General features: G+C 43.2%; 1 protein-coding gene across 3 annotated transcripts in view; it reads left to right on the top strand.

Annotated features, from left to right (window-relative positions):
- USP32 (ubiquitin specific peptidase 32) overlaps positions 1 to 20,884 on the top strand; it is a 1,392,279-nt gene that overhangs the window by 1,082,147 nt on the left and 289,248 nt on the right. For all 3 annotated transcript variants that reach the window (XM_085649438.1, XM_085649439.1, XM_085649440.1), the window contains 2 exons: positions 12,997 to 13,171; positions 19,418 to 19,569. In XM_085649438.1, the coding sequence (XP_085505564.1) occupies positions 12,997 to 13,171; positions 19,418 to 19,569 (327 nt within the window). The remainder of the gene's footprint in view (positions 1 to 12,996; positions 13,172 to 19,417; positions 19,570 to 20,884) is intronic.

The raw sequence follows: 20,884 nt of genomic DNA on the forward strand, positions 1-20,884 counted from the left end.
CAAGATCGGCCTACGCGCACAAAACAACGTGCGTGGACCGGGTATCGGCTGAAGTACGCTGGCAGGCTCCGGTATGCCCATGCGGTGAAGAACTGAAGAGGAAACCAGGCAAAATATCCAGGATTTTTTCCAGAGCAATATAGGTTCAGTCACTCATATATCCACTGTATGGGAAGCATTCAAAGCCGCTATGAGGGGGGTATTGCATTGCTAAAGGGGGTGTTGTGTTGAGAAATATACACACTACACTCAAACGACTAGAAACTGATCTCAAAAGATTGGAACAGGAAATTAATTCCACTCCTAGTGGCAACAAGCAGACCTTAGAGATAAAATACCTGAATACACTGACACCTCGGAATGGGAATGTCTGTTCTGAGGTAAATATTTCAAGCCTGTAAATATGGAGAAGGCAAAAGGCCAGGAAAGGTCTTAGCAGATCAAATCCATAAGCCTTGCTTCTCCAACTATGTGCTGGAGATACAGGAGACCTCTGGAGAGACACATAAAGACACACGAGGCACCAGGCCTGCTCCAAGCATTTACAGCCCATTACTCCTCCCTATAAACTACTCGTGGACAACAGCTGATTACACTGGCACCTTGCTTGAAGTCATTTCCCTGGGGTGGCTGGGGAATGCCCAAAGAGAATTCTTGTCTGCCCCATTAGAAGAAGATGAGATCCGTACAGCAATTTTTCAGATGAGACCTGGACGGGCTTCAGGCCCAGACGGCTTCCCAGCTAAATTCTATAAAACATATGTGGAAAGTTTAGTTCCCATACTCAAACAGCTGTACAATTCAGCTAGAGAGATCAGCATCCTCCCCCATACTATGCGGGAAGTAGTGATTACCTCTTTGTTAAAACCGGTATAACCTGCAAACGAATGTGAATCATATAAGCCACTGTCCCTAATTAATTGTGATGCAAACATTTTGGCCAAAGTGTTATCCAATAGACTAAGCCTTCTTATGGAATCTCTGGTACTATCCAATCAGGCAGGTTTCGTCCCAGGACGAGCTACATCCCATAATGTTCGCACTCTTTTTGCTGTGATGCAAGATATAGATCCAGAGGTGGTGGTAGTAGCGGTATTTCTCGATGCCTCTAAAGCTTTTGATTCTGTGGAATGGGATTTTCTCCTTTGTATATTGAGACATATGGGAATGCCTTCAGATTTTCTCTCATGGATTGCGTTGCTCTACTGCCAGCCGCAAAGCTTGTGTCCCAATAAATGGAACATACTCATCCCCTTTTTCCATGTCAAGAGGCACAAGACAGGGGTGTCCTCTATCTCCCCTTCTCTTTGCGCTGGTCATAGAGCCACAATTGCGGCTGTATCACAGAGAGCGCGCTCTCCGTTACCCCACTAGACATATTCTGGTGTTTTTATGCGCAGATGATGTCACACTATCTTAGAGACCCACAGATAAATCTAAACCCTATGTTTCGAGAGTTCATTACTTTTGGAGAATACTCAGGTATACAAATAAATTGGGAACAATCACGGCTGTTCCCACTTACTGGGATTGCTCTCCTGTGTCCCCTGGATCAACCAATAGAATGGTGCCTTGGAGAGATTAGGTACCTAGGGATCATGATCATCGGAGACCAAACCAAGCTGATGCGCTAAAACTATGGCAAAACCCTAACAGCGTTGACGGACTCCATCACGAGATGGATCACTATGCCTCTTTCCATGGCTGGTAGAATATCGTTAATAAAAATGGTGATACTGCCCAAACTGTTTACTAACATTCTTTATAATCCCTGAAGGACATTTTTCATTGCCCTTAAGACACAAATGACATGGTTAGTGTGGGGGGTAAACAACCCAGATTAAAATGCGAAATACTAACACACCCTTTTGCGCAAGGAAGCTTTCAGGTTCCAGACTTAGAACTATATTATCTGTGCACAAGCACACTTTGTGGTATACTGTTTTTGTTTCCCCCCCCCCTCCCACCTTCATGCCGCACTAAGTGGTGGAAATGGGCTATTTGGAACCGACACCACTAATGGGATTCATTGCGGCCCAACCTAAAAAGAGGGAGGTTGATCCCACAACAGTAGCATGTACAGTGACGGCATGGTATAGCTGAAAGTGTTCGACATACCGATGATATACTCACCCCTGCAGCCTCTTCCATGCCGCCCTGATTTGAAGGTGACCGAAGAAACCAGCTGCAGAAAAATGCTGCAACGAGTCCAGGTGCAGACATAGGGGGATTTATATGTTGATGGGAAATTTCGCACATGCGAATAATTCTTCCATGATACTGAGCACACATCAATGGAATTGTTCCTATATGTAAGGTTAAGGCAAAGTGTATGTGCAATTACACATGCGTTACCATAAGATCCTACTATATTACGCCCATTGCACAAATTGTTACAATCCACATCTCCCTCCCACGTAGTTTCTCTACTATACCATAGCACACAAACTTCTCTCAATGAATGCCAGATAAATGCACGAGCACACTGGGAGAGGGAGCTAGTAATAACACTCCAAGACATGCAATGGGGATACAGTTGTCGCCAAACTGGACACATTACCTCCAACAGCCGATTACTTATAATACATTTTAAATTGCTACATAGACTATATTATATACCGGCCAAGATTCCAGATGCGAGACAATGATAAATGTGATCGCTGTGGCTATGCACCTTCAGATTTTTTTCACTTGCTATGGGAGTGCAGTTCAGTCTATCAATATTGGCAGCAGATCTTTAGTGCACTGTCACAAATGATTGCATCTCCCTTGCAGGGAACCCCCATCATGGCTTTACTGGGATATACTGAGGAAATAAAAGCAGCATATAGAAAGTACACAGCTTTGACATTACTTCTGGCAAAGCACAGGGTGGCGTGCAGATGGGGCAGGGGAAGAGCACCCAAATTTAAAGAGTGGATCCGGGTTCTCACACTCTGGCAAGAACAGTCACCAACACATGCAGTACTCTTACCAGTTGTGTCCAGACCTAAAGATATCTGCGATCCATTAAGAGCCTATCTTCTGTCTAACCCACAGTGATCTAAGTAAAACTAGAATGAGAATGATACATGCGAAAACAGAGGACTGGAATTGAAGTCATGAGCAACGGTTCACATACAATTCACTATGAACACGTATAGAGATACTGAATGATGGGAGTTTACAGATGGTAAAAGCTGATTTACTGGAACGGAACTTTGTCTTTTTTTAGCATGATTTATAATGTACACAATGTAGTTTCAAACCGGACAACATGGCTAAAATAAGTTGATAAGGACTACGGAATTGATATGGGATGCAAATATGTCACTGTAATTTCTTGATTGCAATCTATGTGTGCTCCTGATATTACTGTACTCGAAGTTAAATGAAAATAAAAAAAAAAAAGGAGCATCAAATGTTTGCTATCTGGTGTGAAACGGGTGTCGAGGTAATTACATTTTTTAAATGTCCCTGGGTTACATATTATATAATCTAGTATAGAGCCGCCATAAGACACTTTTTTTGTGTAACTTGCTGGAATATCCCCATCTAGCCTTCCATTTAAGATCACTCCCCTAATTCCGATTGCTAATTCAAGTACGATTTTCCCCCGTTTATCTGATTTAATGTCATCCGGAAAAGTTGGTATAGACAAGGCATTTTCTTCAGCTTTATTTCTACAACATTTTATCGCGTGGTTAGAGATTTTTGCATTAAAGTCCCCTGTAATAAGGACTTGATGTCGACCACACGATTCTAATATTAAGACTATCTGATCAAATATTTTTATCAGCATGGTGTGAGCAGTCTAAAAATCATCAGGTCACAACATATTACAGTAGGGCATTAGCAAAAAGCTTGTGACCAACGAGGGGACTGCCATACTCCAGCAACCCGTCTCACCACCTCCTCCTTGTTGGAGCCTGAAGTGTGCGGGTGGAAATTGCTGGTCCGGGCCTGGAACGGGCGTTGAAGGAAGTCCCGTTCGGACCACTGCTAGCACGGCTGCCGGCACAGACTGGCTAAAACTCCTGGACCCGATGCGGCGTGTGGCGTGGCTCCTACGCTTTGTGGGTCACTTTCTCCAGCTCAGCCTTGCCCCTCGCTTCTGTCCATATCCGTTGTCTCTCGCTCTGGAATTGCGGCCGGCGGTTAGAGGCCCCATGTGCTGGCCCGGCTCATCCGTGGGGCTGGAGAAAGGCTCTAGAAATGAGAGCCCAGGGCGGGAGCGAAGCTGAGACGCGTACCGCGGAAGTGCATCCTCCCGACCCCTACAGCACCCTGTACTCCTGGGAGTGGAGCACAGCTGAAGAGAAGAAAACAGCAGCAAAGCCAAGAAAACAGTCCGGTCCGCGGTTGTGGAGACGGGAAGCTGTTGGGATGGCGGCTCGGAGCACCCTGGACTGAACGGCTGCTGATCACAAGGTTTGTAATAGCATTAAGGATTGCCCTGTAATAGCATTAAGGATTAAGTGGTAATACCTTTTCATGTGGGACAGTCTGTCACCTTGCCCACTATCTACGCTCCTTCGCATCCCTCTAACGAAGAGGAGCGACTCTACCGTCTGGACCTAAAAAGAGCATTGCCGTTCTATCTTGACCGCACAAAAGAGTTACGGGTGGACGTCCCTCTCTACTTTGGGTACATTAAAGTGAAAAAAGGTCGGGCGGTGCAGAAGTGTACCATCTCCCGATGGGTAGTCCTCTGCATCAAGATTTGCTCCACTCTGGCAAAGAAGCAGCCTCCTGAAGGCTTAAGAGCTACTTTTATTAGAGCTAAGGCTGCTACCACTGCATTAGCACGTGGAGTCCCAGTGCTGGAAAGCTGTCAGGCAGGAACGTGGGCATCCATGCGCACGTTTACCACGCAATACATCCTGGACAGTCTGGTCACCAGGGATGTTCATTTTGCCCATTCGGTCCTGCTAGACTTTCTAGTCTGAAACATATCCGCAGTCCCTCCTCTGGGGATGGTATTGCTTGGGCATCTATTAAAAGTTAAGGAATCTGAGGATAGATGTCTCTATCAGATAGACAAGTTACTTACCTTCAGTAACTTCTTATCTGATAGATGCAGTATCTAGCCGCATATTCCGTACTGACACACCCATCCTCCCCGCACTTCGGACTAGTTTCTAGGGTCAGGGTTGTTCCCTTTCAGGGCCCTAGTTTTTAAACACACACGTCAGTAGTCTTCGTGGCTTTGCGTTTCTGGTGTGGAAAGTCGTGAAAAGTAATTGAAGTCAGTACGCCCGAGGTGGCTCCTATATAGGTGATGTGGGCGTCACTTTCGGCGTGAACGACTCCAATGTCGTCAAGTGGAGCCGACCGACACCACCTACTGGCTCGCAGGAGTATTGCTCAAAGAAAAATCTTTCTAATCCAGTCTGACGCCTGGGAAATTCAAAGGTAATTGTGCTGATGTCTGTTCTCTTTTGGTGCACCTGTAACAATGTTAGAGGTTGATTTGACTCAGAAGTTCGTAACTATTGCTGCAACAATGTCCACTTAATAGGGCAGGGTTCAAATCTTAACAGGCTTGAAAGGGGCAAATATCCCAACCTACCTCCACAATATTTGCCTATGGTGCTTTAGTTTTTATCTTTACTCTAAATCCTGTGAGATGTGTCAGAGCAAACACCCTAAAGCCATTAAAGAGCGGGAGCCAAGCTGTTTATGGTCAGGGCCAATGACAGCAGAGGCTGGCATAGATCTAGACTGCATTTCAGGTTCTTGGCATTGTTGGAGTCAATGCCCTCCCATACGAAGCGGAGGTACAGAAACAAGCAGAAGATAGTTAAGTCACCAAGACCACGCTTGGGCTCTTCTTCAAAGCAATAATTGCCACCCTGGCTGAGGGAAATGGTGCCACCAAGGCGGCCAAAGGTTCTGGCATTAGTGCCACTGCCCTCGGCAGCAGCCCTGCAGCTATACATGAACTTCCAGGCTCTGATTCAGCGACATACCATAGTGCCATGTTCGAAGTCTCTTCTGCGATGGTCCCTCTGGAGCGCCTTTTGAGTTCCATGGAAACTATAGGGTTGCCATTTGGATTCACACTGGTGGGTTTTCCTTTGGCTCGTTGTCTGTCTCTCCATACAGAACCATTGACGTCATCTTTTGTACAGACAGTGACTCCACCACGACCTTTGTAATTTGTTGCACCACTTACTCCTGTCATAATTCCAATGGTGGCTGCACTGACACTGGCTCCAGGGCAATCCACTTCTGGTTCTCTACCTCTATCACCAGTACATAGATCGATAAGGGAGTCAAAATGTCCTGGCTGAGGTAGTGGCATTGTTATAGAAGTGTTATTTTATCATTCTATCATAGGGAAGGCTGCAGATGTCCTGGAAATTCCCCTGCTGACTGTGGAAACTAATGCTAACATTCTCACTAAAGTTCTTCAGCCCCATATTCACACATGAAAGCCACTTCTTCAATTTGGAGACTCTGCTAGAACTTGTGTAAGCTACGTGGACCAACCCATCCTTTGCCCCTTCTTTCAAAAGGTCTATTGGCAGGAAATATAGTCCTGCTCTGAGTGATCCCTTGTTCTTTGTCAGAGCACCGTTATTGAGAAAACTTTGTTATTTAGCCTTTGCCCTCATCCAGACTTACTCATGGTAATTTCCCCACTACTCTGGAGGATAGGAAATTGAACAAAATGCAAGCTTAGGCCAAGAAAGTATTTGCAGCTGAGAACCTAGTGATCAAATCTTTGAATGCCTCTTGTTTGCTATTATGCTATGTGCAAGCACTATGAAATGTCATGCACGCTAATTCCTAATCTTCCTGAGGTCTACTTCCAAGACCTCATCAGTGATGACCAAGCAGCATCTGGACAAAAAATCCAGTCCAGCATGCATATGGATGGTTTGGTTGCCAGGTCTGTGGGAATATTGGTCGCTGTCAGGGGCCTGTCTGGCTGAGAACATCTGGATCCGCCTTCAGTGTTTATTCCACACTGATGAAACTCCATTTTGAAGGCACCACACTATTCAAGGAGAAGGCCAATTCAACTAAGGAACACTAAGTCAAGCTCTCTCACGGTCCGTTTGCGTGGTCTGCAGCCTCAAAGGAAGGAATCTTAGGGCTTTTGGGAGAGGCCTACCAAAACTAAGCGAATTTTGCGCAACAACAGCCCCTAAACCCCATCCTGTCACAAAGTAGTTGCGCAAAGGGTAGGGGCCTTTCATCCCTCAGTCAGTTACTCCTCGTTCTTCTCAGCCACCACAAGGAAGCAGAACTAGTTCTTGTTTGTCAGTTCATTTGAGGGTGTCTCTCTTTACATGGCCTGGAAGGCCATAACTTCTGACCACTAGATTTTTCAAATTGTGCAAATGGGGCATACCCTACCCTTCCAACAGTCTGCTCCCCGGTTAGACCTTTGGCAGAAACATCTCTTCCCCACTGCAGCAGAAATTGGCAGCTTGCTTCAGAAGGGAGCTATGGAGTTGGTGCAAGAGCAGTAGATTGGTCAACAATGAAATATCCTGACACTTCCTTGGTGGAAAAAAGGATGGCATACTTCAGCAGAACCTGGACCTCAGGATCTTGAGCCTCTTACTCCACGTAGAGAAGTTCGAGATGCTATCCCATGCACAGGTTCTGCTGGCACTCAGACTTATGGAGACTGGATGGTGTTACTCGACTTACAGGATGCATATTTCCATATAGCCATCCTGAAGTCCCACAGGTAGTACTTTTATTTTGTGGTGGGCTTGACTCCTTACCAATTTGCAGTCCTTCCTTTTGAAGCTACAAGTTTTCACTGCGTTGATGGCGGGTAAAGCAGCCCATCTCAGGTAGGCGGGGATTAAAGTTTCTTTCCTACCTGGCCAACTGCCTGCATCTGCTGTGGATAGCATCCCAGCTGCACGACTTGAGGTTTTCTATCAATGTGCCTAAATCTCACGTTGAGTCCTCTCAGTGCCTCTTTTATGGGGCAGTACTGAATACCATCTTAGGCTGAGTCTTGCCACCTGAGCCGCCACTGCTAGATGTTCATGTGCTGCTTCGACGATTTCAGGGTTGGGGCTCAGATTCCAGTCCAGTGTGCCTTTCACCTGCAAGGTCAGCTGGCTTTTGCATTCTCCTGGTCTCGCATTTCTGCTCACACATAAGGTCTATCCGGTGGTGCCTTATCAGGCAGTAATTCCACCATGAGGGCTACCTTGCAGACTTGGTTGTGGTTTCCAGGGACACTGCTGCGCAGCGTGCCTGGCGGGGTGTGGAGGAGAACCTTTCCAGAGGGGTATCCTGCCAACCCCATCTTGCCGTTGCCACGGTTGGGAAAGATGCCTCCACTCTAAAGCTGGGGGTTCATCTAGGAATTGGAGATCAGAGTCCTTTGGCCTCCTTCACATTAATCTGCTCGAACTGAGGGTGATTTGCCTGGTGCTCAAGGCTTTCTTCCTTCACCGCTGGGCAATCCCAATCTTATCAGATAATACTACCGTGATGAGATATGTCAACAAACATCTCTCCTCAATCTCCCAGTCGGAGTTTAGAGTTCTCCCCCCTCGACTCCAGGGTCTACACCTTCATGTGTGGAGCTTAAGCAGGGACACTTTACTGTGTTTAACCTGATGGCGTGATGGAAATGATATTATATGTCTGTCGTTCCTCTGCAAAATCTCTTTACTCCTGTAGCTGTCATAAGTTTGTCACTTGGTGCACAGAAGTTTAGATTCACTCAGTGAAAGTGTCTGAAGTTTTTACTTTATTTGACACAAAAAGGCTGTGCTGAGGGTATGGTAAAAGATACCCCATCTAGTGACCTTGTTTGCTTTCCTATGCCTGCTGGATCAACCATTCCTTTTCAAGTCCCCATCCTCTTGCGGTTCTTCAAAGGTCTGACCAATATGTTCCCACCCACTCCTTTTGTTATGCCACTCTGGGATTTAAGGCTGGTTCTTATTAGGTCTCGTCTGAGCTAGCGCTTTAGCGCTGCTCTCGCGAGAGCTTTTGTAAAAGGGGGATCTGGAAGTGCAAACAGTGCTTTTCAGGCCTCCAAATACAGTGCATGTGCGCCGGGCGCGCGCACCATTTGGCAGCCTGAAAAGCACTGCGTGATCACTTTCGCGGTCGCTTTGATGTCCTCAGTGAGCCGCGCGGCCACTGAGGACATCAAAGCGTCCGCGAAAGTGCACACCATTTGCCACCCCCTTCCTGCTTGTTAAGATATCAATAAAACTGTCAAATCACCGAGCTAAATAATAATTGGGGGTGGCGTCTTTATTTTTTGGTATTCAGCTGACATTTTTGGAAGCAAATAAATGCATTTCGTAAACTTCTGCGTAAGATTTGATTCTGTATCTGGGTGGGTGGACTGATGGATACTAATCTAGTCAGTGTCTCGCCTCCACGGTCCAGTTCTTACCCTCATGGCATCCGTCCTTATTCATTGCAATCGCTCACAAAACGCTTCACTCATTTCGAAAACAGAACATTTCTGTAATATGTAAATATAAAATCGCGAGCTCATTAGCACTCCTGCTCGATAGCATGCAGCGTTTTTTAAGTTCCTTTAGTTTGCCGCACCATATCAAAATACGTTTCAACTCTGTGCGTCGCTGACAATCGAAATCCCACCAGAGGGGATAGCAAATCTGTAGCTTATCACAATTATGGACACTACTCAGCACTATCACAACAGAAATTATATTCTTACTTGCAGGCGCGTGTACAATAGATTTCATCACTATAACAGCTTTCATTTGGAATTATCAGCGCTGTGTCTCGAGAACACTGTGCTCGCCGTGTATTTTAAAGATGAACTGGGGAAACGCAAAAACTTGCATGAAGAGCTGTTTACAATTAAAACAATAACAGACACTCACAGCGCACCTCCGGACAGCGAGCGTAGCCAATCAAATGGATTACCTAATCATGGACACTAAATAGTGAGATCAGTTCTAAAGCAAAACAAATAATGTTACCACCAGTGACACTGTGTCACCGACATGCCTGTGCATTGAGGAGTGACATCACGTATCATTTGAACACCACGCCCTCTAATGGCATCAACGGAAGAGGCCCTGAATAACCACTGAGCCTCTCTAATGGCATCACATGAAATGAACTTAAACAACCTTTGACCTTTTGACATAATAGGAAGTGGCACCACACGAGCTGAGCCAGCGCCGTCACTATGATGACATGGACCGCAGAATAAAAGTGAGGCAGGTGTTAATTCCATGCACAGAAAATGATCGCCCGAATTTTTGGTGATAAATAACCCCAAACAATGTCCATTATTAGCCAGGGTATCTGTGAGAAATAGATATTCTCGACTCAAATCTTGCATGGTTCAATAACATTAATGTATCGATTGAAAATGACTGAAAAGAAATTTAAAAAACACCGCTGCGACCTTTTGTAACATTTTGCAACAGCAATGTTTTTGAGGGATGCCCGAGATAATATATATATTTTTTTAATCAGCCGTAGTGAGGATTTTGCAATAACGAGGTGAAACTGATAGGCTGATATTGGGGTAATGGCTCCAGGTACAATACATTGAATCCTTTAGGGGAAACAGAACTTTGAAAGTAGAGCAGAGGTGATAAAGTGACCCGACTCTTCTGATGGTCCACACAGGGAAATCTAGAAGAATTGTTCACCCTTGCTTACTCTCATAAACAATTCACCCCCACCCTCATTTTTACATTATTTTATTTGATGCCAGTGGTGAATAGAGAACAGAATGGTGCACATTTCATCATGTATTCTATGTGCTTGGCAAGTTGTTCTTCGTTCCCATATTTTGACACAACACTCCATCATACTTTTGGGCATCTGTTAAACGAAACGACTTACTGTGCTCACTGGCACAAATGAAGTGACAACCCACGTCTACCCCACCAATTACATCTCAGGAGGTAACCTCACATGAACTGGACGTCCAGGCTTATAATACCAGAAATTACACCACACAGCCTTTGACTATGGTCAAATCGAAGCTACTGCTTCAAATCTCTACAATAAACATACAAACAAGCATTTGCAATGCAATAGGTCTCGCAGTTATACGAGTTTGAGCTATTGGCATTGTAAATGACAGTGCCTTTTATTTATGTTTTAAAAAAAACAAACTTAAAGAAAAAGCATTGTCATTTACAATGCCAATAGCTCAAACTCGTATAAATGCGAGACCTATTGCATTGCAAATGCTTGGTTTTTCATAAGGGCTCAATCTCATACCTTTCACAGTTGTTTACTACATCTCAACCATCAAAACAGTTTTCCTTGTTCCGCCAGGCATGTTAGCGAGTTGCAAGAACTGAGCGCCAAAGTTCCCCTCTCACTTTTTACTCTGACTAGTTAGTCTTCAGAGCCAGAGCTGTTTTCCTCTTGAAGGTGGTGGCCACCTTCCGTCTGAGTGAGTCCTGAATGCTTCCATCTTTCAACCCCCTCCCCCCCCCCTCCCCCTTCACCCTGCTAAGGAGGTGGAGAGACTGCAGATGCTTGATCCAAAGCTTGTGGTGGGCATTAGTGCTCATTCTAAAGAAGCCAAATCCACAACTTCAGCCTTGACTATTGGAATCTCGGTCAGTAACATCTGCAGAGGTGCCATTTGGTCATCCTCATGCACCTTTGCCAAGACCTATTGGCTAGTTTTGGAAGTAATGAGGGGTGGGCATTTTGCCCGATTTGTATTGTAGGTCCTCCTGGTATACCCATCCATCACGGCCATCCATACGGTAGGTAGGTAGTGCACAGCAATCCATTCAAGAGGTAAGGAATCTGCGGGTAGAAGTATCCATCAGAAGAAAAGTTACTTAGAGCCACTAGAAATATCCCCATTACATATTTTTACCGAAGGTAAGTAACTTTTGCTTTTTGGTGTACCAAAATGCTTGAGCATAGTCTTATCTTGATTCATATTTAACATTTTTGTTGTTGTTTAGGTCGACTTAATCATTAAATGTTCTTACTTTATTTGTAGGTAACGTCAATTTTAGTTTTGAGGAGATGAATTATACCAGAGATTTGTGAACCTTTTTATGTTATATGGTCAACAAATCAGCAGAAACCTATCCTAATAACGTCCGTTTTTGTGTGTGAATGCTGCTGTATCTAAGGTCTTATTTTTCAAACATTCAAATCCCCATAACCCAACAGCTGGTAATTGTCATGTGTGAACATGCATTAAGCATTAAATAACATACAAAATGAGTGTTCAGCTTTATGCTATTCTAAGTTTCCATTCCAAGAATCAGTTTTGAATACACATGAATTTCTTCTTCTGCTGCCAAAGAGAATCCCATATACCATGGTACCGCACATCAATTCTTTTTATTTATCAAACAATGAAGGCTTGTTACTTTTGCTTTGTGCAACAGAAAATTTGTGCTAGCGTTGTGCCACTTCTTTGCACTATACAACTCTGCTAAAGCATTCCCCATTTATATGAGTGTAATAGTAGTGAGTGTTTGTTTAGCATTTTTAAAAAGTGCTAGTCTTCTGTATTCAGGTGTGTGCGTGTGGGTGGCCCTTCCTGTTGGCAGCGGATAGGTTGGTAAGTGATGGTTGGTGTGTGTGTGTGTGACAAGGAATTAGGGAATAAAAACTCAAGATTCAATAGTTTCAAGTGAATCACTTGTTTCAAGTTGGTGATTCTTTCTTGTCCCTTTGAAATGGTGTCTGTAGCATGGCTAAGAAATAGTTTATTAAAATGTTGTGCAACGCTGAAAAACGTTGAAGTCACGTTCTTCGGCAATTCTGCTGCTCATTCCTTACCTCCCAACGTTATAATTTGCTATCACAGACAGACTACAATTTAAAGGGACGGTGATCAAGTGTCTGATGCGCCACATGCAATTTTACAATGCAGTAATTTAGAAATCCTGACTGAGTCTGGGAATGGCAAGGTGACATAGGTAGTGACAAAAAAAACGTAAGCAATTCTAAAAACTGATCCTGGTTAGCGGAAACCTCAGTATTGCACAAAATCTGTTTCTCTTCAAAACCATTTGACTCCTGATTTGTTTTCCTTCTCAGGCCTGGGACAATCATTTGAGGCGAAACAAGTCTATTGTGGTGGATTTGTTCCATGGACAGTTGCGCTCCCAAGTGAAATGCAAAACATGTGGCCATATAAGTGTTCGCTTTGATCCCTTCAATTTCCTCTCGTTGCCCCTCCCAATGGACAGCTACATGCACTTAGAAATTACAGGTGAGATTGGCTTCTTGAGGACATTCGTGCCGCATGTTTTAAGAAAAAGTGCACTCTCTGAACAGAGGAATTTCAAGTAACATTTTTCTCTGAGTGCAGTTGTATCTTTTTTTTTTTGGTATGTGTGAACACATACAGTGCAAGGTTGATATTCTGAAAAGTGATGAGTTAAGAGTGCTGGAAACAAAAACAGAAATCCGGTACACAGGGGCCTCATTATCATCCGATATAAGTGAGGGAGGTTCACATGCATGTGTCAACAAGTGATTGGATTTTCTGATATTTGTGCCAATGGTAGGGAGCCGTGCACCCTTGTGGTGGTGTTTGAGCTGGTTTAAGACCCTGACTTAATTCCTAATACCACCAGACAGTCGCACTGTTGTCCAAGGCCAGACCACTTGTTTGCCTTTGAACTTTACGTACTCTATGGCTGCCAGAATCTGAACATCTGAGATTGTTTTGTGTGGAGGCTTTCCACTTTTGCGTTGTACCCAACTTGTGGTATACCTAAAGAGGTCTTAAACAGTAAAGATTCCTAAGCTCGCTTAACAAAGGTACCTATAATCTACAATTACTCTATTGTTTTTTATACCAAGATGGCTGCTTAAGAACGTTCTACAATAGTATTGCTTGAGTCTCCTAAAAACAGGAGACAGACTCCCAGTTTGAACTGGGCTTCCTCATTTGGGCAGGTATGCTTATTGTTGGTTCCTGTTTGTACTGGCACAAAAATGATGAACTGGAATGTGACTGCGATTAATTATCAGCCTTAGATTACTTTGTGAGTGCTGACTATTACTTGTTATTCTTTTATACAAGGTAAAACAACATATTGTTAATAATTAGGTGCTTTGTGTATTGATTATGGAGATTTGTGTATAGTTGTGCACGGTTGGGTGAGTGATAAACTATCTCAGTAGACAGTGGGCATAGACAGGCCATGGGTCTGAAGTCTCACTGGTGGTCAGTGTGAGAAGACAATAGCATTTCTTAGAAGGGCTTCTAGAGATCCGGGCACAATGTTTGACAGCAGTACTTGTATTGGCATTTCACCAGTACCCGAGAAGCTAGCATGCTTCTGGGGGTGAAATCCCAGTATTTTCAGCTGGCCTGCCTTTTTTACTGGATAGTACTACTGGGTGTCAGAATGACTGCTATATTTTTAAAAACACAGCCCGACCCATTATTCCAGTCTGAGCAGAAAGCCGAAGATTGGTGTATCATAGTGTGACATTCTATCACCTTCTAGAAAGGCTGGATGCACACTGGTGAGCAGTGCAAGGCAATTACACTGCTTTTAAACTGCCCAGGCCATAGTGTGTAAATCCTGGCAGCTTTCATAACCAACAATGCAAGGCAAGTGGTTGGCACTGCTTCACCACACTGGACCGTGCATTGGGTGGCTCGCTCTTTACTGCCTGCAACTACTAGCTCAACTCTTTGACAATCAGTGTGATCATTACACAGCGAAGCAGACAGCTGTAAGTGATATGCGCTACTGTCAGTATTAACAAGCTTCTTAAAGAACACAGCATCATGTTGAAGTAAGAGTCCGTAAACCAGCTACCCCTTCTAATAACACATTATGGGTGTCTGCCTTCGTCCTTGAGCAGAGTTCCGTTGCCTTTGTGTTGCCTTTCTGCCAGGTTTGCACGTGTAAAAAGCACATCCATACATTCGTAAATGGCACACCCATACATGCATTCATAAACACTGAAGGTTCGCACGTGTAAACAGCATATTCATACACACTGATGGTTCGCACGTGTAAACGGCATATTCATACATGCATTCATGAACACCGAAGGTTCACGCTTGTAAACAACACATCCACAGATGCATTCGTACACACACATTATGGGTGTCTGCCTTCGTCCTTGAGCAGAGTTATGTTGCCTTTTTGCCAGGTTTGCACGTGTAAACAGCACATCAATGTATTCGTAAATGGCACACCCATACATGCATTCATAAACACTGAAGGTTCACACGTGTAAACGGTATATTCATACACACCGAAGGTTCGTACATGTAAACGGTATATTCATTCACGCATTCATATGCACCGAAGGTTCACTCACGGCATATTCATACACAGCGAAGGTTCGCGTGCGTAAACGCATATTCATACATGCATTCATACACACCGAAGGTTTGTGCGTGTAAACTGCATATTCATACACACCGAAGGTTCCTACGTGTAAACGGCATATTCATACATACCGAAGATTTGCGCTTGTAAACAGCATATTCATACACACCGAAGGTTTGCGTGCGTAGACGGAAATTTCAGTCACACATTCATACACACCGAAGGTTCACGCTTATAAACGGCATAAACAAAGGTTTGCGTGCGTAAATGGCATATTCATACATGCATTTATACACACCGAAGGTTCGTGCGTGTAAACAGCATATTCATACACACCGAAGGTTCATGTGTGTAAATGGCATATTATACACAACAAAAGTTCACATGTGTAAATGGCATATTCATACACATTGAAGGTTCGCGCGTGTAAATGGCATATTCATTCACGCATTCGTACACACTGAAGGTTCACACGTGATAACGCCATATTCATACACACCCAAGGTTCGCATATCATACATGCATTCATACACACTGTAGGTTTGCACGTGTAAATGGCATATTCATACAAACCAAAGGTTTGCTTGTGTAAACGGCATATTCATACACATCAAAGGTTCGCGTGTGTAAACAGCATATTCATACCGACTGAAGGTTCGCGCGTGTAAACGGCATATCATACACGCAATCATACACACCGAAGGTTCACACTTGTAAACAACACATTCACACACGCATACGTACGCATATGTACACACAGAAGGTTTGCGTTTGTAAACCGCATATTCATACATATCGAAGGTTTTGCACTTGTAAACAGCATATTCCTTCACACCGAAGGTTCGTACGTGTAAATGGCATATTCATACACACTGAAGGTTTGCACGTGTAAACAGCATATTCATAGACATCGAAGGTTCGTGCGTGTAAATGGCATATTCATTCACGCATTCATACACACTGAAGGTTCACGCGTGATAACGCCATATTCATACACACCCAAGGTTTGCACGTGTAAATGGCATATCATACATGCATTCATACAGATCGTAGGTTTGCACGTGTAAACGGCATATTCATACACAACGAAGGTTCATACGTGTAAACGGCATATTCATACACACCGAAGGTTTGTACGTGTAAACGGCATATTCATAGACATCGAAGGTTCGTACATGTAAAAGGCATATTCATACGCGTGTAAACGGCATCTTCATACACACTAAAGGTTATCTCATGTAAACGGCATATTCATACACACTGAAGGTTCGTGCTTGTAAACGGCATATTCATACACACCGAAGGTTCGCTCGTGTAAACGGCATATTCATACACACCGAAGGTTCGCGCTTGTAAACGCCATATTCATACACACCGAAGGTTCGCTCGTGTAAACGGCATATTCATACCCACCGAAGGTTCGCTCTTGTAAACGGCATATTCATACACACTGAAGGTTCGCTCGTGTAAACGGCATATTCATACACACTGAAGGTTCGCACGTGTAATCGGCATATTCATACACACTGAAGGTTCACTCTTATAAACCACATATTCATACAAACCAAAGGTTTGCACGTGTAAACGGCATATTCATACACACTGAAGGTTCACTCTTATAAACTGCATATTCATGCACACTGAAGGTTTGCGCGTGAAAACGGCATATTCATACACACTGAAGGTTTGTGCGTGTAAATGGCATATTCATAGACATCGAAGGTTCGTACGTGTAAACGGCATATTCATATACACTGAAGGTTAGCGTGTGTAAACGGCATATTCATACACACTAAAGGTTAGCTCATATAAACGGCATATTCATACACACCAAAGGTTCGCGCTTGTAAACGGCATATTCATACACACCGAAGGTTCACTCTTATAAACTGCATATTCATACACACTGAAGGTGCGCGCTTGTAAACGGCATATTCATACACACCGAAGGTTCGCTCGTGTAAACTGCATATTCATACACACCGAAGGTTCGCTCTTGTAAACGGCATATTCATACACACTGAAGGTTCGCACATGTAATCGGCATATTCATACACACTGAAGGTTCACTCTTGTAAACGGCATATTCATACACACTGAAGGCTACCTCTTATAAACGGCATATTCATACACACTGAAGGTTCGCTCGTGTAAACGGCATATTCATACACACTGAAGGTTCGCACATGTAATCGGCATATTCATACACACTGAAGGTTCACTCTTATAAATGGCATATTCATACACACTGAAGGTTCGCACGTGTAAACGGCATATTCATACACACTGAAGGTTCACTCTTATAAACCACATATTCACACACACACACACTGAAGGTTCGCGCGTGTAAACGGCTTATTCATACACACTGAAGGTTCACTCTTATAAACCACATATTCATACAAACCAAAGGTTTGCACGTGTAAACGGCATATTCATACACACCGCAAGTTCACTCTTATAAACTGCATATTCATGCACACTGAAGGTTTGCGCGTGAAAACGGCATATTCATACACACTGAAGGTTTGTGCGTGTAAATGGCATATTCATAGACATCGAAGGTTCGTACGTGTAAACGGCATATTCATATACACTGAAGGGTAGCGCGTGTAAACGGCATATTCATACACACTAAAGGTTAGCTCATGTAAACGGCATATTCATACACACCAAAGGTTCGCGCTTGTAAACGGCATATTCATACACACCGAAGGTTCACTCTTATAAACTGCATATTCACACACACACTGAAGGTTCGCGCGTGTAAACGGCATATTCATACACATAGAAGGTTCACTCTTATAAACCACATATTCATGCACACTGAAGGTTTGCACGTGAAAACGGCATATTCATACACAATGAAGGTTTGTGCGTGTAAATGGCATATTCATTCACGCATTCGTACACACTGAATGTTCACGCGGGATAACGCCATATTCATAGACATCGAAGGTTCGCACGTGTAAATGGCATATTAATTCACGCATTCGTACACACTGAATGTTCACGCGGGATAGCGCCATATTCATAGACATCGAAGGTTCGCACGTGTAAATGGCATATTCATACACACCGAAAGTTTGCGCTTGTATACGGCATATTCAAATACCCTGAAGGTTCACTCTTATAAACCGCATATTCATACACACTGAAGGTTCGCGTGTGTAAATGGCATATTCATACACACTGAAGGTTTGCGCGTGTAAATGGCATATTCATTCACGCATTCATACACACCGAAGGTTGCACGTGTAAACTGCATATCATACAAGCATTCATACACACCAAAGGTTTGCACGTGTAAACGGTATATTCATACAAACCAAAGGTTTGCGTGTGTAAACGGCATATTCATACACACCGAAGGTTCGCGTGTGTAAACGGCATATTCATACCGACTGAAGGTTCGCGCGTGTAAATGGCATATTCATACACGCAATCATACACACGAAGGTTCACACTTGTAAACAACACATCCACACATGCATACGTACGCATATATACACACAGAAGGTTTGCGTTTGTAAACTGCATTTTCATACATACCGAAGGTTTACACTTGTAAACACCATATTCATACACACCGAAGGTTTGCGCTTGTAAACAGCATATTCATACACGCATTCGTACACACCGACGGTTCACGCTTCTAAACTGCATATTCATACACAACTAAGGTTTGTGTGCATAAACGGCATATTCATACATGCATTCATACACACCGAAGGTTCGCGCATGTAATCAGCACATTCATACATGCATTCATACATACCCATGGTTCCCGCGTGTAAACAGTATATGCATTCATACATACAAAAGGTTTGCTGTCCCTTTTCTGCTTTGCAAAGGATTTCAACTAGATGGCAGAAAACCCTTAGATAAATAAGAGTGTGACTAACATACAAAGTAAAACAAGGTGCCTTGGTGCCAGATCTTCATTCTTTTTAAAGCGCGCTGAGACCTAGATCGTGAAAACACCCCGATTTCACTGACGTTGGACCCCTTTTGGATAATCAGAAACATTGATGCATTGTTATTCACTGTGAGTTAGCTACTGAAAATGGTGGAAGTCATTGGTTAAGAAAATGTGTTAAATATGTTTTACAAAGTAAACTTTGTCCTTGCTCAAAATGTCTTCCTTTGTTCTCAAGTTATTAAATTAGATGGTACCACTCCTATCCGGTATGGGCTGAGATTGAACATGGATGAAAAGTATACAGGGTTGAAAAAGCAGCTCAGTGATCTCTGTGGGCTAAAACCAGAACAGATTCTCCTGGCAGAGGTTCATGGCTCCAATATCAAGGTAAGAACATCTCCTAGACTATGTCCTTCATTCCAATTCATCTGTAGCCTAACCTGCTACAAACAGCATTAACGAGCTACATACATGCTCATTATTAATCTCCTTTGCGGTCTCTGGGTGTTAGAAGATGTATTTTCCCTTCCAACTCCTCAGCGTGTTCTCCGTGAAGCACACGGCGTGCACTATACTTCCTTGCTGGAGGCCCATGGACCTATTTTAAAAAGCATTTTCTATGCAAAAGGTCTCGCATTTGTATAAGTTTGAGCTATTGGCATTGTAAATGACAATGCCTTTTAGTTCAGAAAACCTACAAAGTGCGTATTTACGCACCGCTTGCAGGTTTTCAAAACACATAACAAAAAAAGGCTTTGCTATTTAGAATGACAATAGCTCAAATTCTTGCAAATGCGAGACCTATTGCATTACAAATGCTTGTTTTGGAAGTCTCTTTTTTTTTGCTTTCTTTGTATACTGATGCCATGGCTTGGTCCATTTTACTTTTGGTCCTCATTCTTTTTTTTGTAAGTTCAAAGAGAATTTTATTAAAAGTAAAAAGGTGTCATCGTACAAACATGTAAGCAATCAAGAAACAGCGTATTATAAATATACTCCAGCATAAATACAGAAATAAGAATTAAAATAAAAACTGAGAACATATTAAAGAAAGTATAGAGAAAATACAATACATAGTAGCATAAAAATAAAGAAATGACCAAGGAGAACTACGGGGTTTTGGGTACCTCCTGCTGAGATGGTTTAGGCAAAGAGAACTGCCTTGCACAGACATCAAAGAATGGGGAGCCATAACTGAGTTCTCTTCACAGCCAATTGGAGAGGGAACGTACAAAAAGTGTCCAAATGGTGGTGGTGGCAAACATCATACCACCAGGCTTTATAGGAAATTTTACTGAAGTCCTTCCAATTTCTCGTTATTTGCTGAAATGTAACAGCTAATAATAGATCAACAATTTTGAAATTAAGCTCACAATTATCCCAGGAAGATGAAAGACTTCCCAAAAAAGTTTCTTTTGCACAAAATTATATATTGGTACCAAAAATTATATTAATTTGGGACCAAACAAGTTTCCAAAAGTGAGACACAGGTGAACAAGAAAAGAGCATGTGAAATAAGTCAGCCTCAGGAGAGTTACAAGACCAGCAAGTATTTGGTGAGAGAAGAAATCGTTTGTGAAGCACATGTGGAGACAACAAGAGTCTATTATAAATGTAAAATAATGTTTGGGTTATGCTAGCAATTCTTGAAGTTTTACGTATTTTAGTCCAGATATTGTTCCGCAATGAGAAGGGCCAGACC

The sequence above is a fragment of the Triturus cristatus genome, chromosome 3_2 (assembly GCF_964204655.1).
Source record: "Triturus cristatus chromosome 3_2, aTriCri1.1, whole genome shotgun sequence".
NCBI lineage: Eukaryota > Metazoa > Chordata > Amphibia > Caudata > Salamandridae > Triturus > Triturus cristatus.